At 36.1% G+C, this 16,590-nt stretch overlaps 1 protein-coding gene across 1 annotated transcript in view; it reads right to left on the reverse strand.

Moving 5' to 3' along the window:
- Nucleotides 1-2,922: 2,922 nt before the first annotated feature.
- Nucleotides 2,923-16,590, reverse strand: part of LOC135771415 (LHFPL tetraspan subfamily member 6 protein) — a 96,977-nt gene continuing 83,309 nt past the window's right edge. Inside the window, exons 3-4 of the mRNA XM_065281652.1 lie at nt 8,171-8,269; nt 2,923-4,975 (exon numbers count right to left, since the gene is read on the reverse strand). Coding sequence (XP_065137724.1) covers nt 4,857-4,975; nt 8,171-8,269 — 218 coding nt within the window. The 3' untranslated portion in view covers nt 2,923-4,856. The remainder of the gene's footprint in view (nt 4,976-8,170; nt 8,270-16,590) is intronic.

Genomic DNA, 16,590 nt, shown 5'->3' on the forward strand with positions numbered 1-16,590 from the left:
AAGCAAACAGCTCTAAAGATGGATGAAAAAAGCCTTTTTAATTTGCAACAACCTTTGCATTCCTAATTGCAAAACATGAGGTGCTAAAAGTGTTGTTTTTTTGCAGTGATGCCACATAAGAAGTGATTTAAGTTTGCTAAACAAGAACCTTGTAGTCAAATGTTCTTTAAAGAAGCTTTTCTTTCATAGTAGTCTAATACCTTGTTCACACTGTCAGCCCATATCCATATATATTTTGATGAATCGATTTGATCTGCACTGTTTCTAATGACGAAGCGCTGGCACGACAATCTGCGTCGACGTCTCACTTTGTAGAAACGATATTCCCCAATACATGGACTTTTCCAAACACCCCTATCATTTAGCCAAAAATGGACTGTTTCAAAGTTCGCACTGGGGTTGCGTTTACATGACGTGACAGCGTGACGTAACCAAAAAGCTACACAAATGTGTTCAGGGGTGCATTTTCCCAAAAGCATTGTTAGCCAACTACTGTCGTAAGTTTTGTCGTTACTGACAAAGTTCAACGATTTGGTGTTTCCCGAAACCATCGTTCAAACGAACATTCGCAAACTTGTCTGGTTTGAACGACAGCTCTTCACCTGTCGTTAGAAGCATCATTCCTTGTTATTATCATATGTAGACTTGCGTTGATCATGCTTTTGAACAAAATAAGCAAAAAACTTGAAGTGCATTCTATATCATTTTAAATATATAAAAATTTGATTTTACATCTTTAAGTTTGTAAACAGAATTAAAGTGCTGCATTTGAAAACTGTGCATGTGCGCAGGCCTACGAACTTTAAGACCCTGGGGAATCCCTGGGAGTAGTGACGTAAGGAGAAACTTTGCATGAATTAAATATCTTTAAAAAAACAACTACATCACGATAACAAAATCAGTCGTCCGGTGCATTATACGTTATTTACAGCAGTAATCTGACATTAAATCGATTTGCACAGATTAATTAGCACCTCCCACATGACATCATCAACTATGTTGTTAAACCAACATGGTTCAAACGACGAATGTGCGACAAAGTTCCTATGCTTTCGGGAAACAGTCGTGACAAGGTAGTTTGTTTCTCCAACGATGCATCGTCCTATGTTGGTTCAGCAGCGAGTTACGTCGTTGTTCGGGAAACACACCCCTGACTGTTTCCCAAAAGCATAGTAACTTTGTCGCACATTCATCGTTTGAACGATGTTGTTTTAACAACATAGTTGATGATGTCACGTGGGAGGTGAAGTACTAATTAATCTGTGCAAATCGATTTAATTTCAGATTACTGCTGTAAATATCATATATTGCATCGGAAGACTGATTTTGTTATCGTGATTTAGTTATCTGTTGTTTATTTTCAAGATATTCAATTCAAGTTCCATCTAACGTCACTCCTCCCAGGGATTCCCCAGGGTCTGAAAGCTCGTAGGTCTGCGCACATGCGCAGTTTCAAATGCAGCACTTTAGTTCTGTTTACAAACTTAAAGATGTAAAATAAAAATGATGGATATAGACTACTACATGTTTTTTGCTTATTTTGTTCAAAAGCATGATCAACGTAAGTCTACATATTACAATACAAGGAACGATGCTTAGGGTTAGGGTTAGGACAGGTGAAGAGCTGTCGTTCCAACGACACAACTTTGCGATGCAGTTTGCGAATGTCCGCTGGAAAGATAGTTTCGGGAAACACCTGCATCGATGAACTATGCTGAAACGATGGAACTTGCGGCTAACGATGCTTTTGGGAAACGCACCCCAGAACGGTCAGACTGAAATGGATTTCCGGAACAGAAATGTGATTTGAAACGGATTTCAAACCACCTCTGGATGTAGCTTGAAGCGGATTCGAAAAGGAAAAAAAAAACAGATTTCATGCGCTTTTTCACACGTTCTAAATGTGACTGGATTAGATATGCATCAAAATCGGATTTGGACTGACAAGGTCTAAATAATATATTTTTCATTACAAATAACCTTTAAGGAACGTTCTGTGTGTATGGAATCATACTGCCGTCAAAGAAAATTTTAGGAACCTTTATATTTAAGATTGCACACTACTCTTTACACCGATGGGTTGAATAAACCCAGAAAATGTTTATACAACCCAGTAGGCAAAATACAACAACATACCCAACAGTTTGGGCTCAACTTTTCTTGACCCAGCTTTTTTAGAATGTATCATTCAAGTCTGACTCTATGTAATCCCTACTTTTTATGATCCAATCAATTCAAAATCCCTTGCTGTGTTTGTTTTTTCCAAATATCCTGTTTCTCTACTCCATATGTCACATTACAAGTGAAATGAGTTCCCGATGTTGTTTGATGTTGATTTTAATATGCAAAAATGTGCCTCTGGTCTACACAGGGCAGACTTATGAATTCTGTCTGAAGAGAGGTTGTCATCCAGGTGTTAATGAGCAGACAGATAAAATGAACAAAGTCAACCAATTTTAAATAACGCTGCTATATTTGTCACTAATTAAATGTAAATGGGTCATTTTGATGCTTGAGGAAAATAAAAAAATATGCATGGCTTCTGTATGTGACAAGCAGAGACATGACTTCCTTATTTGAATACGATTAAAGAAATGACAGACATTTTCTAACTAGATTTTTGAAATGTACAATAATGTTTTTTTTTAGTTGTAATGTGAGAATAAAGTCTGTTTTTCCATGTTTAAACTTGTGAGTAATATAAACTTTAATGGTAATGGATTAAGCTCACACACCAGTGCTAGTAGTATATCACGAGTGTCTACACATGCAGGTGTACAGGTCATAGGGCAGTTTAACTTTTCCACCTTTAATGGAAATAATTGTCTTTAGGAATACGATTATGATACGACTGCATACAAAATACAATCCAGTTAAGATGTTTTAATTATATCTAGCCTTAATAGCCCAGTGTACATAAAACATAATAATAAACAGATTTTATTTACAAACACAAAATCAATCAAATAATACATGCCTCATTGTCTCTTAAACACAAAATAAAAACATATTTCATCAGAACATATATTGTACTTTATAGCATACATGTAAAAAGAATCAAGCTTCAAACAAAATAAGCAACATAGAGATATTATCCATGAATATTATTGCATTTTACAAAGTATACACTTAAAAAAATAAAAATGGTGCTTAATAGTACTAAAAGCTTGTTATCATAGCGCTATATAGAACTCACATAGCACCTCTGTAGAACCGTAAATGGTGCTAAAACACTATCACTATGGTTCAACATATCACAATATGGTTCTTCACAGGTTCCACATCGATTCTGTTTAGCAATTAAATGGTTCCCCTTTATGATTACCAGCCAATATTAGTGCTATTTAGCACCATTTGTTTTTGTGAATAGGATATATAAACAACTACACAATAGTGTTGAGAACATAAGGTACAGAACCTTTTGGAAATACTTCACTTGAAGTCTGTAGATATATGATGTTATATAATAATATAATAAATTACAAAGCTACTCATTATACATAAAAAATATAATGCATTCCTGATGTCTTATAATACATATTATAATGCCTTTTATTCTTACAGAAATAATAGTATTTATATTTATAATTTTTATTGTTACAGTGCTTCTTTAAGTGGCACAGAAAATTGGTAAATGTTTCCAAAGAGATCGTAGGATGTAGGTTATTATAAGAAATTAAAAGCATAGTTCACCCCAAAATAAAAAAATCTGTCATTATTTAGCTAAAAAGGAAGATATTTTGATCAATGTTTGTAACCAACATTGACTTCCAAAGTATTTTTCTTCCCTACTATGGAAGTCAGTGGCGCTCCCGTTTCCTTTTTTTTTTTTCACATATATCCTCCTTTGTGTTCAACAGAACAAAGAATTCATTCAGGTTTGTAACGATTTGAGTAAATGATGACAGAATTTTCACTTCTGGGTAAACAATCTCTTAAGACATGCTTTTTTCCCTGCCATTGACAAGTTATCCCTTCAATTCAAGAGAAAACATTTCCCTGCCAATGGCGTGTTGTTCTAACCCAAAACTTTATTTCAGCTTTTTGCTCAAATGTGGTATTTTTGAAGACACCTACCCATATTTAAGAGGTTACAAAATGAGAACAAATAAAGATAGGATGAAAGTTTTTTTTTTTTTCGTGTTTTGTTTGTTTGAAAGCAGAGGGTCTGTTCTTTCATTTGATATATTTGTATGTTTATATATTTTTAGAAGAAAATTTTCCTGGAAGGCATTTTGTGAAACTTTTTTTTTAAAAAGCTGGCGGGGAATGAGTTAAAAACACTACGCAAATCTTAGTAAATCGCGTTGTGTGATGCATTTAAATTATCTCCTCCCATAAATTTTGCTATCTAAAAGAGAAACTCCTACAAATGCATATGCAATAAGGTTATTTATATAGGTTATAATAAGGCTATTTTATTCACTGTGTCTTTATTAAATCCTGACAGTAGTTTTAACGGCAAAAGAGGTGCTGGTGCAAGCTTAATCTGGTCTTTAATGCTTTAAAAATAGCTGTTAAAACATTACATATATACAGACTTCAAGCACAGTCTTTTTATCCCTGACTAATAGCTTCCCATTACAATATCAATTCAAGAAAAAGAGACATAAAAGAAATAAGTACACAACATTGGTCATAAAAACGATACTTGGTCCTTCTGAGTTTAACACTTTTAACAAAGCAGTGAATGTAGTGTATAGAGTCATGTTTCATTGCTCACAGACGTTCATGAGCAATAAGAGTTTTAATGACTGAAGAGTACTGAAGAACTTGAGTAGCAGTAATGGAGGAAAGATGTCACATCTCTTCTGGGTCTAAGGCATCTGTCCGTCTTTAGACTGTTATCGGTTCTTTTAATACGGGTATTGCTTTTGCTTCTTCCCAGCGAAACAGGCGAGCCAAGTGCACAGTAACATAGCGGAGGCTGCACCTGCACCTGTGCAGTAATACGCCCAGCCGATCTGACAAGAGCCTGAGGAGAAATGAAACAGATGTTGACAACAGTGTATAGTCAATACACAGGGTTTATTTTACCCTCAACAGTTGTAAGTGTGGATGCTATGATATTTAAATAATCTGAAAATGTCAAATTTTTTTAAATGCTTGCAGAAAATGGTTTACCAAAACTTAGTTACTGGGTTGATCTTTTCAGACAGCAGGCAGAAATAACAGAGGCAATCGCGATCGGCTAAAATGCTAATGACATGCAACCTAGTTTTCGCAAGAGGTCTCCCATCCTTAAAAAGCCTTCAAATGGTCAAAACCCTCTAAATCTTATAATAGTTCAATTATTTCTGTTCAGATCCAACAAATATAAATTGTTAAAGGACATAAATAGCTTTTTTAGATGATGCAAAATTTTGTCATACCTATTTTGTATGAGAACTATAACTTAGTAATGTGTAACTTTTTAAGTAGGTTTCCATTTAACTAAGATCTCCCAAGAAGATGTTACAACTTATTTTTAGACGAATTTAACATTTAATGTTTTTATCTTTTTATTTTAACTTGTAACATTAACAGTGCAAATATTTTTTTTAAATGTACTTTTTCCTAGGGTGCCAATGTACAACTGGCAATCAGGATTACAGATGAAAATTAGCCATTGGCTAAATCTGGCATGTTACAGGTGTACTGTTGTTAATATGCACTGTCCTGGTAAAAAAAATAAACAATAAACAAACTAATAAATAAACTTTAATACAATTTAGCTAAAAAGATATGAGAAATAAAAAATAAAAAAAACAAGTTCTTAAAAAATAAAACCTGAAATCTCACTGATTTGTGACATGCATAATAAATAGGAACACAGTATGGATGACTTAATACTGTAATACCACACCTATTCAACACTTAAAGAAAACTTTTAAAATGTGTAGTTCATGCCAATGTCAGATCAATTTATCTAGTTGTTTAAATCAGTGGCGTGCTGAATATTTTATGAGTAGCCGACAAATAAAGCTTCTAATTGTGAAGAAAAAACTGTGGGATCATAATGATGATAAATGAGGTAAATAGCGAATCATAAATTTGCTGTGTGTTGTGCATTCATATCAGTTCAAGGGCATCCTGTTAGGGATTGAACTGAATATAAAAGTACTGTGATGGGAAGTGGACCAGCAGACTTAAAATTAAAAAATGAACAAAAAGTAGATGTTAGTTAAACATTCATTATAAACTGGTTCATACTGATTAAACATGGGTATGCCTAAAAATACAAAACCCCTATCTAAACATACAAAACTTGTGTTTAACAATTGCTCCTTCGATCATTATGACTAGTGGTCGACCAATATGTTTTTTTTATGGTGATATTAAAAAAGCTGTGTGGCTGATATAACACAACTTTAATTACAGTAAATAAGAGACAAACAGAACATTGGTGAAAGTAAAATATATTTTCCATGCATAACATTTATAAATATACTCTTTTAAAGTCCTTCAAACATATTTACGGAATTAATGTGGATCTAACATCTCACGGTACTGTTTGAATAAGTGTGTTAAACTAGTGGGGTGTTGTGTGTGTGACACAACATAACGTCATGTTAAAAAGTGAATAATGATCGGTCATTTTACTGTCTGTTAGACATTGGCTTTATATTGAGTGACACTGAGTGTCTTTTTTATTACAAACATCAAATTTAAAGCGTGACAAAACCCTAAACCAACTTTTTTTAAGTTAATGATCTGTACGAATGATGCTTTATTTGTGCTGTTCATTGATTTTATTAACTTTTTTGACATTTGGATATAAAGTGTTTCAATACTACAATATATGGTGTAAAAACGTCTGAGTGCTGCCCTCTTCAGGTTGAACGGTGGCTACTGCAGTTGAGTTTTCCTATTGGATGTTGGGTCCAAAAAATGCCTCATGATGTAAGCAGGTTCGAGCTCACCACGCCCTTGTTACGATCTCACCACACACTTGGTACGAGCTTAGTTTGTCCTCTCTATCTCCGTTGGGATCTGCCCACTTTTCTTGCATTTTTCAAATATTGCCAGTGGGTGGAGTCAGGCTCTGACCAGGGGTTTAGTTATGCTTTTAAATAGCGGCCCCTGCAATATACTGTCCTATCACTAATTATGACATAAATGCCAAAAACAGTCATCACAGTGTTTTGCTCTTTGCTTTCAAATCCTTGTGCATCCATTAAAGGCGGGGTGCATGATTTTTGAAAAACGCTTTGGAAAAGGGAGTCGGGCTGAATACTAAAACACACTTGTAGCCAATCAGCAGTAAGGGGCGTGTCTACTAACCGACATCATTGCCTGGGTTGCGTATGTGTGGGGTGGGTCTATCAAAACAAGGTCCAGATTCTATTAGGGTAGGGGCGTGTTTGTTTAGGTGATTTCAAATGTCAACATTGGCTTTCAGAGATCATGCACCCCACCTTTAAAGACATGCTCAGATCTTAATTCTTCTCAATTCTGTAGAGCCAGGCCCTCTTATTGTTATCCTATTACCATTGTTATTCATTCTGACAATAAGCCGAGATCTGGGATTTGCCGTGGTGTGAGCAGCACACTGATATTGGAGTCATTTTGGCACTGAATGCAAAACAGTTTCTTCAGGACTCTTGAGCTGAAAATTTACGTGACTGATTATTTCGGATCAGAAGAAATGGTTATTTGCATTCAATAGGATTGATTAAAAGTTTAAAAGTTCACTGATGTCACTGTGTTGATGTAGATACATGTGAACTAAAGAGTGTAGGTGACATGAAGACAGTGGCGGCCGGTGACTCCTTTTTTCGAGGGCACTCGATGCGAAGTTCGTCACAACATGTATGTAGTCCTTTTTACAAAATATGTGTTCTGCGCGTCGAGTGAGCCTATGTGCATCACATGTCAAAATAAAAGCCTGCTGCAGATGTGTCTAAAGGGTTTATGATAAAAGAGACGTTCGCGTTTGCCAGATACTCATAACAAGAGTTTACTGTTAAGTGAGTCTCTTGTGTGTATTTTGTGAACGTGAGCGTCTCTTTTATCATAAACGGTTTTGACGCGTATGCAGCACACACTTATTTTGACAAAACACGTGATGCACATGGTTTACATGACGCAACAAACACATCATTTGAAAACACATAACACTCCGAACTATTATTTTGAATTAGCGCCCCTCGGACGAGCAGTCATGAGCCGCCACTACATGAAGACATACCAAGTTCATACTGGTCTGAGCTGTTGTTGCACGTCTGCTGGACTTCTTCACTGTCCCAGCCGAGAGGGTACAGGGCACAGCCTGAACCAATGAGAAGACCTGGAGAAAAAAATAAGACAATATCACATATTTGATAAACTAATCAGGGATGTTTCCTAGAGTATGTATTAGCTATGGTGATTTACACTGAAAAAGGAATTACAACAGACCAGATTATAATAGACTTTTTGATCTTTTCCAGGCACGTAATAACCACATAAAAATTTACGTTTATGCATTTGGCAGGTGTTTTTATCCAAAGCGACTTACAGTGCATTCAAGTTATACATTTGATCAGATTTATTTATTTTATTTACATATGCATTTATTTATTTAGTTATTTTTTTTATCCTTTCGGAAAATTATTCTGCACCATACAGTACGTCTGCTACATTTATACAAAAGACAATAAGACAATTGACAAAATAAGATACAAAGAAAATATCCAACATAATTTTTTTCTCACCCCAACCCATAAATGAGGTCAGTTACTCTAGAAAAGCTTCTTAGTGAAAATACAGAAGTAAAATCAGGAATTGATTCCTGTACTAAGACCCCATTTGAACCCATGGTGTCACAGTTAAAGGACTCCTCACAGTTGAAGTGTTGACATGAATTTTCGACGTCTCCAGCAGCGCTTTTTCCAGACAGATATCAACCCCCTCAACTAAGGGGCTTTTCCATTACATTAGCCTAATCCTTTCCAATTTGCCTCTCGCATGCCTATCAGTTTTGAGCAGGACTGGATAAAGAGGGGTCGGGCACTTTAATATAAGTCGATTACCCCCGGTCAAACCACATAGACTTACTGACATGGCCAGGATAGAAATTATTTTTTCACTTATGTGCCGTAGGTGGGATTCACCCTCACTGGGATGTAAATAAGCATACTTATCATATTTTTTTTAAATGTGTACAGATTTTTGAGATATTACCAGCACTTGAAAAGAGGCGATGATAAAAGCCCTCTGAAGAGTCTGAATTAGGATATCACATGTGCACATTTAGATTTTCCAGTGTGAATTATTAATGCATTTTATTGATGCCAATGTTTTTTAGGGCATGTGGTGAATGAAGTTTTATGCCCTCAAAAATCAATTATTGTTGTTTAGTTGTTAACAGACCAACAATAAAAAAAGACTTTTAATTTATTAATGAGAGACTACATGGCTTGTAACACCTTCTCACATCTAGTACATTTCTAATGAGGGCAAGTCAATAAGATGAATATTTTGTGTAACACTATTACGAAGTATTAAACTATGTTGCACAATTTGTGCTGCAGCATATGTTACAGAGATCAATGACACTTAATATTATTCTAAGTAGACATTTTTAATGATTTACATTTTTTTTTAATTATACAAATTCCTTTTCAAAGTCTGACAATTTCAGCAAAAAAAAAACCCAGGAACTTATCTTACAAACATTATAGTCTGTATGTGTTAGGTGATATTAAATATGTGGTCTCAGTTTGTCACAACATAGAAAAATGTGTTATTAAATGGAAACCTGCCATCTCTTTCAACTTTCAAATACCGTAACAATCTTAAAGTCGCAATGATACGCAAGTAGCGATTGTCTTATGTTCCCCGTGGTGACGTATATCCGACTGAAATGCCTTCTGAAAAAGTAGGGCTGGACTTGAATTAGTCAATCGAGAAATGATTAGATCGTTTGAAGTTGGGTCATGTCGCTATTTACTAATCGCCGCATTCTTTCCCCAGACCCCGCTCATTGGCTAAAAAATACAGTTCTTCATTTCAATTTCATTGTGACTTTAATAGATGTTCGCATATGTGTTAGGTACAGGGCCATTCTCGGCTTCATGATTTTAAGCCCACCTTAAACACAGAAATGTGGAGAAAACTGTTGAATGGTGTAACTCCACAATTCAGTTGTCTATAGTTCCCATTTCAAACATTTATAATGTGTTCAGAAACATTTCTCTAAAATGACTTTTCACAGACTTTAACCACCGTACTACAAATACCCCCACAAAAAAACATTACAACACTCCAAAAAAAGAATGTGTTCATTTTTTACATTTATTTTGTGTTATGCTATTTAACACATTGGGTTCTATCTTACACCCAGCGCAATGCGCAACGCAAGTGTATTTTGCTAGTTTCCACCCTGCGCAATAATTTTCACGTTTAGCGCTACGTTGTTAAAATAGCAAATGCATTTGCGCCCCCTTTTGCGCCCATGGGCGTTCTGGTCTGAAAATGAGGTGTGTTCAGGCGCAACTAAAATAGACTACGCCATTGACCAACAAAAACCTGCTCTAAAGTCTAAAGTCAATGGCGCGATATGTTTTTGTTATTTAAAGAGTGCATTAGTAAAATGCGCCTATAAACGGGACGACAACACGGGTTTGCTTATCACACACATGAATGCGCAGCAGCACAAAAACGCTTTTAAATATGAAAGATTAAAGGATTGAATGTAAAAGATTATTATTGAGTCTCTTGGACATAAATGAGGACTAATTATGAGACGTTAGAAGGCACAAAGAGCTGCTTCACCTGCAGCCTGGTAAGTAAATAAATGCTTTGCTTTAAACAAATGCATCCGTTTTAATTTTTTTTAAATGCTACCTCACAGATTTATTGTATATGATGACTCTGTACCTGTGGATATGGTGAGATGAGAAACATTTTTAAGTAATGCTTAAAAAAAACTCATGACGCTGTCCAAGTGCTGACACCGTTTGAGAGCTGTTTGTAAATTCTTTATCTCTTGTTTGTTACAAATAAAGTATTTTTAGAGTACAAACCTTATCTTACATGCTTGTAAATTATTTTTTGATGATATTGGATAGCCATACATTTAAAGCAATTAAAAGCCTGCTTTTTACTTCCATGACTAAAAGATAACGGGTTTTAAAGGGTTTAATAAAAAAATAACAATTTCAATACAAGTGAAAAACAACACAATTAATTAACATTAATCTTAAACTGGGGATCTTCTTCCTCCGCTTAGTTTTTCAGTTTACAAAGTCCGTCATCTAAATAGGGATTAGACATAGCGCCAGCGCAACTGGCTTTTAAAGGGGATGAGAGCGGAGGTTTAGTGCACGTTAAGCCCAAAATACTCCCATTACTCATTAAAAAAATAGGACCAACCCTTTTCGACCATGCGCTCGGCGCACAAACCATTTCTCCCGTCGTTAAATTAGCAAAAGTGAATTCGGACACGCCCATTTAGCACTTTGATCGTTAAATAGAGCACTTTATGTAATTTTGTGTTAGAATTAATAAAAGTGACAACACAAGTTGTGTTATATCAATGCTTGCTATCTCACAAGAATTCGTACATATTTTACGAGTTGGCTAATTCGTATCAATTCATACGACCACATTCGTAGATTTTTGTACAATTTGCAGTTACCCATGTGACTTTGGGGTTAGGTGTTGGTTTAGGTTTCGTTATTGTTTTTTTCTTATGAGAATTGTACGTTTTTGCACAATTAACTTTGTATGAAATCACACGAAAAAGCCAACTTGTAAAATATGTTTGATTCTCGTGAGATCACGCTGGTTAAATGCAACAACGAAATGTGTTGTTTCAACAATAACACAGATATGTGTCTACCAAAAATGACACTGATTAGGGTGGTTGCACAGGGATGATCTTAAACCAGGACTAGGCCTTAGTTTATTTATGAAATATAACTAGTTTTAACAAACATGGCTTACTTAAAACATTACTTGTGTGGATTTTGAGGCAAAACAAAGGGCACTGATGTTTTTAAAATATGTCAGTTTCAGTTTGGACACCTCTTGCACTTATTTTAGTCTAGCACTAGTCTAATCCTTGTCCGGGAAACCACCCCTATGTGTTGTTTTTAACACATCCGAGTGTATAGTTAAACCATAACACAAAATAACCATTGTTTTGCTATAGTAACCCAAAACAATTATTGTAGTAAAACCATGCATACTACACTTTCACTATTATAAAGCCATGGTTAATTTCATAAAGCTATCATTATAAAGGCATATGGCATATCCCAGGAATGAAAATAGTGAAGATTAAGAGATATTTTAATTTCCTTTCGGCCAGTTATCAATCACCTACTTTAGCAACCTCAAAGAGCTAACTAAATCATCAAAAAGTCAGTAGAACATCAATAGTTTGGGTTAAAAGGCCTTTAAACTTTACGAGGCTCTTTGGGAAGTTGGCGTTTATATAATCTTCACTTGTTTGCTGCGGCAGAGATGTGAATGTGTTTGCCAGCAGCACAGCCATGTTGTGACGTTAATGTATTCATGCAGAATATTAAACAAATTCATGAATTCTCTTTCATGTCGTCAGTAATGTCAGGAGATAAAGAGGCGTGTAATCAGCTTGAAATGCCCCGCAGCAATGAAAAGTAAAAACAAAAGGGGTACAGCAGCTTCTATCCTGAAGAATTACACCAATGAAGGGTTTTTTTGGTCTTCATTAATCACAAAGTGGGTGTTGTCCTCATTTTAGCACAGAGAGACATACTTCTTATTAGCGGTAAAAACACTGCAAATAAAAATAGGTTCTGCCACCCATACCTTATTTAGTAAAAGTGCACCTATTTCATTGCTCATAAATCATGTTAGCTTCATGCTAACTTCATGCTAAATCATACTAGCTTAATGGTAAATCATGCTAGCGCCATGCTAACTTCATGCTAAATCATGTTAGCTTCATGTTAAATCATGCTAGCTTCATGTAAAATCATGCTAGCTTCATGCTAAATAATGCTAGATTTATGCTAAATCCTGCTAGCTTCATGTTAAATCATGCTAGCTTCATGTTAGATTCATGTTAAATCATGTTAGCCTCATGCTAAATCGTGCTAGCTTTATGCTAAATCCTGCTAAATCATGTGAGCTTCATGCTAAATCATGTTAACTTCATGTTAAATCCTGTTAGCTTCTTGCTAAATCATGCTAGCTCCATGATAAATCATGTTAGCTTCATGTTAGGTTTATGTTAAATCATGTCAGCTTCATGCTAAATCATGCTAGCTTCATGCTAAATCATGCTAGCTCCATGATAAATAATGCTAGCTTCATGTTAAATCATGTTAGCTTTATGCTAAATCCTGCTAGCTTTATGCTAAATCCTGCTAGCTTCATGTTAAATCATGCTAACTTCATGCTAAATCATGCTAGCTTCATGTTAGCTTTATGTTAAATCATGTTAACCTCATGCTAAATCATGCTAGCTTTATGCTAAATCCTGCTAGCTTCATGTTAGCTTCATGATAAATCATGCTAGCTTCATGCTAATCATGTTAGCCTTATGCTAAATCATGCTATCTTCATGCTAAATCATGCTAGCTTCATGCTAAGTCATGTTAGCTTCAAGCTAAACCAAGCTATTTGGTATAATACAATGTGTTTCCATGGTTTATGGTTCAAAAAACACATTATTTTCAGCCGGAAAATTTCTGACATCAGCCGGAAACGTGGCGCACCTTCCAAAGATCCAAAAGATTTCCAAAGATTAAGTCGCAACGCTAACAGGAGTTAACTTACAGGCTGTGAGTCCGAAGCGGGAGGAATTATGATAATGTTGGTCTTGTCTACATCACCAATCCCAGGATGTGAACTGTTGCCTACAATCCGTGTGTTTGTTGTAGTCCAAGAAAAGAGATTTACGTTGGAGACGATAACTTGTATCATCATTTACTTTGGGGTTTGTACCTTTTGCATATTGTTAACATTAACTAATACACACTTACACACCAAAGGAAATGAAAAACCGTGAATCAGATAATTGGTTCTCTGTAAAGATTCATTGGGTAGTAAATTCAAAACTTTTTGAATATTTCCCAAAAACATATTTTATATAAGGGTGACCTAAATAAAAGAATGCAACAATCTAATTATGATGATTCAGATCCACTATCAATTCATATGGGAAAAAATTAAGTACATTACTCGAAGTTGAAAACTACAGAAAACAAGAAGCACATAACAAAAGAAAATTGTTTTCATGCTACTCTGTTGCAGCAGGATGACAAGGAGAGATGGAGAAATGGTTTCATCGTCTGATCATCGGACCAAAGTGCTGCTTACGTCTCTTCTCATTTTTGGCCTTTGTTCATGCACTTCACTTGCAGGAATTTTCTTCCATCGCAGAAATGTAAATGAGACGCATTACTTACGGCTTCAAACGGGAATGTGCAAATGATGTACATCATTTCCACAAGAGCTGGAGATGAGGGAAATCTGCTCATCATGGCGAGATCTTACAGCAATGAGAGGGAATGTAATGATGCATCTTAAACTGAAGGTTTGTTTTCAATCTACTGTAGCAACTGAGATTCAGGTCATGTCAACTTTACAGTCTTGACACCTCTCATGCCCAAGCAAACACCTACTGTAGTTCTGGATCTCAAAACGTCTTTAGATTAGGAGGTTGTGTATTGGTATGGATCTTAGGGTTACTGGGTTTTTGAGTTAAAGGGTCTGGTATTGGTCTGGATCTTACATTAGAGATACTCAGGTATGAGTCTTGAAGGGCCATGACTCTGCTTTCAAAAGGTATAAAGCAATCAGCAGGACACTTTATCTAAATGATAATAGCCTATAGAAACAGCTCCCCGAGGCATGTGTGTTAAAAGAAGCGCCTATACCTTATGCAGCCCATCACTTATTCTGTCTTTATATGATTGCATTTCATTAAATGTTTTTCCCTTTCAGAAGTTTAATCCCATCCTTCACACTTCCTACGTGGTTACTGAAACCCTGATATCAACAGAGGGGCGACCATGGGTGGGTGGAGATTAACAAGAATCAAAAAAGCAACTTTATTTATGTGCCAAGAAACCACAGCGAGGTGGAGATTGTGGGCACAAGCTAGTAATTTCCACAAGTCATCCTCCAAAAAACAATTGTTGATGTGTCTTGATTTTATTGCTTCCAGAAACATCAATCTTTGTGACCTTTAGTCCGTCAAAAACAGATGCACATGAAAACTCATGACTGAATTGACTCATCAGTGTCCCAGACGTGCACACAATTACTTGCTTAAGGTGAAAAGCGGCACAATCTAAATCACCGTAAATGTGGTTTAATGAATTCCATCTATTTTTCGAGAGCCTCTGCCACGCAACACGATTTTTTTTTTAGTTTTTAGAAGCACTCTTGTCATGGGATTGAAAATGAGTTACTCTAAATCTCCCAGCTTTATTTCTGAATTGTTTTGTAAAGAGATTGTTTTTAGTTATACTTGTTAAGATTCACTTGTGTAAAGTGGTCTTTATTCCTTAAAGGCAGGGTCCATGATCTCTAAAAGCCAATGTTGACATTTGAAATCACCTAAACAAACACGCCCCTACCCCAATAGAATCTGGACCTTATTTTTGATAGACCCGCCCCACACATACGCAACCCAGGCAACGATGTCGGTTAGTAGACACGCCCCTTAATGCTGATTGGCTACAAGTGTGTTTTGGTATTTGGCCTGACTCCCTTTTCCAAAGTGTTTTTCAAAAACCGTGCACCCCACCTTTAATGGCATCAAACCATTCCAGAATTGTTTTATAAATGCATCGAACACCAAATTGTATAAATAAGCAAAACAAGTAAATACATTTACATTTAAAATTACATTTAAAAGTTGAACACAATGATATGGTCTTACGTGTGTCCCATTCAAATGTGAGGGTCCCCTATCTATTACTCGCACTTTAAGGGTGTGTGCACACCAAAGCATTTAAACGCAGCTAAAAACACTAGGTGGACGCCAACTGTAGGCACTTGCCATTTTTTTCAGCTGAGCGCTTTGGTTGCTGTCATACTTCTGCTTTGTTTATCAGTCGTTGAACGATGCGCCGCTTAGTTGTTGTGATATTTGTCCCGCCCTCCTCCACTGTGATTGGACGGCCGAGTGAGAAGTGACAATGATGAGCTGAGCTTTACACCCAAAGTTGAATATTTTTCAACTCTCGGCGCTCAGAGCAGACAAAACCCACCAGCTGCTGGCTTTTTTGAAAAATGCTGCATTTCGATTGGAAACATAGTGTGCACGCTTGCTTAGGGTTAAGGATTGATTACTTTTTTGATCAGACTTTTGTTTTTCACCTTCCAGATAAAAAACTGGTTGAATCTAAGAGTCAACATGAACTTTCTCGCATTCGGAAAGCCAATTTCCCGCTCTCTCACTATTTATTCGGATCAGACGCTCACGTTTAGCAAGACATCGATCTGTGGCGGTGCAAAATCAGTCCATTACAGGTTGCCATTAGTGTCGTCCATTAAAGAAGCATTCAATATCCACTACTGAGTGGGTCATAATGAGTCTGCGGTAAATGCCTGCACACGCACACATTATTATCTCTCTAAGTGCTATTTATTCAGTGTGGCCTGAGAACTAAGAACAGCTCCCCC

Source organism: Paramisgurnus dabryanus, chromosome 8 (assembly GCF_030506205.2).
Source record: "Paramisgurnus dabryanus chromosome 8, PD_genome_1.1, whole genome shotgun sequence".
Lineage (NCBI taxonomy): Eukaryota > Metazoa > Chordata > Actinopteri > Cypriniformes > Cobitidae > Paramisgurnus > Paramisgurnus dabryanus.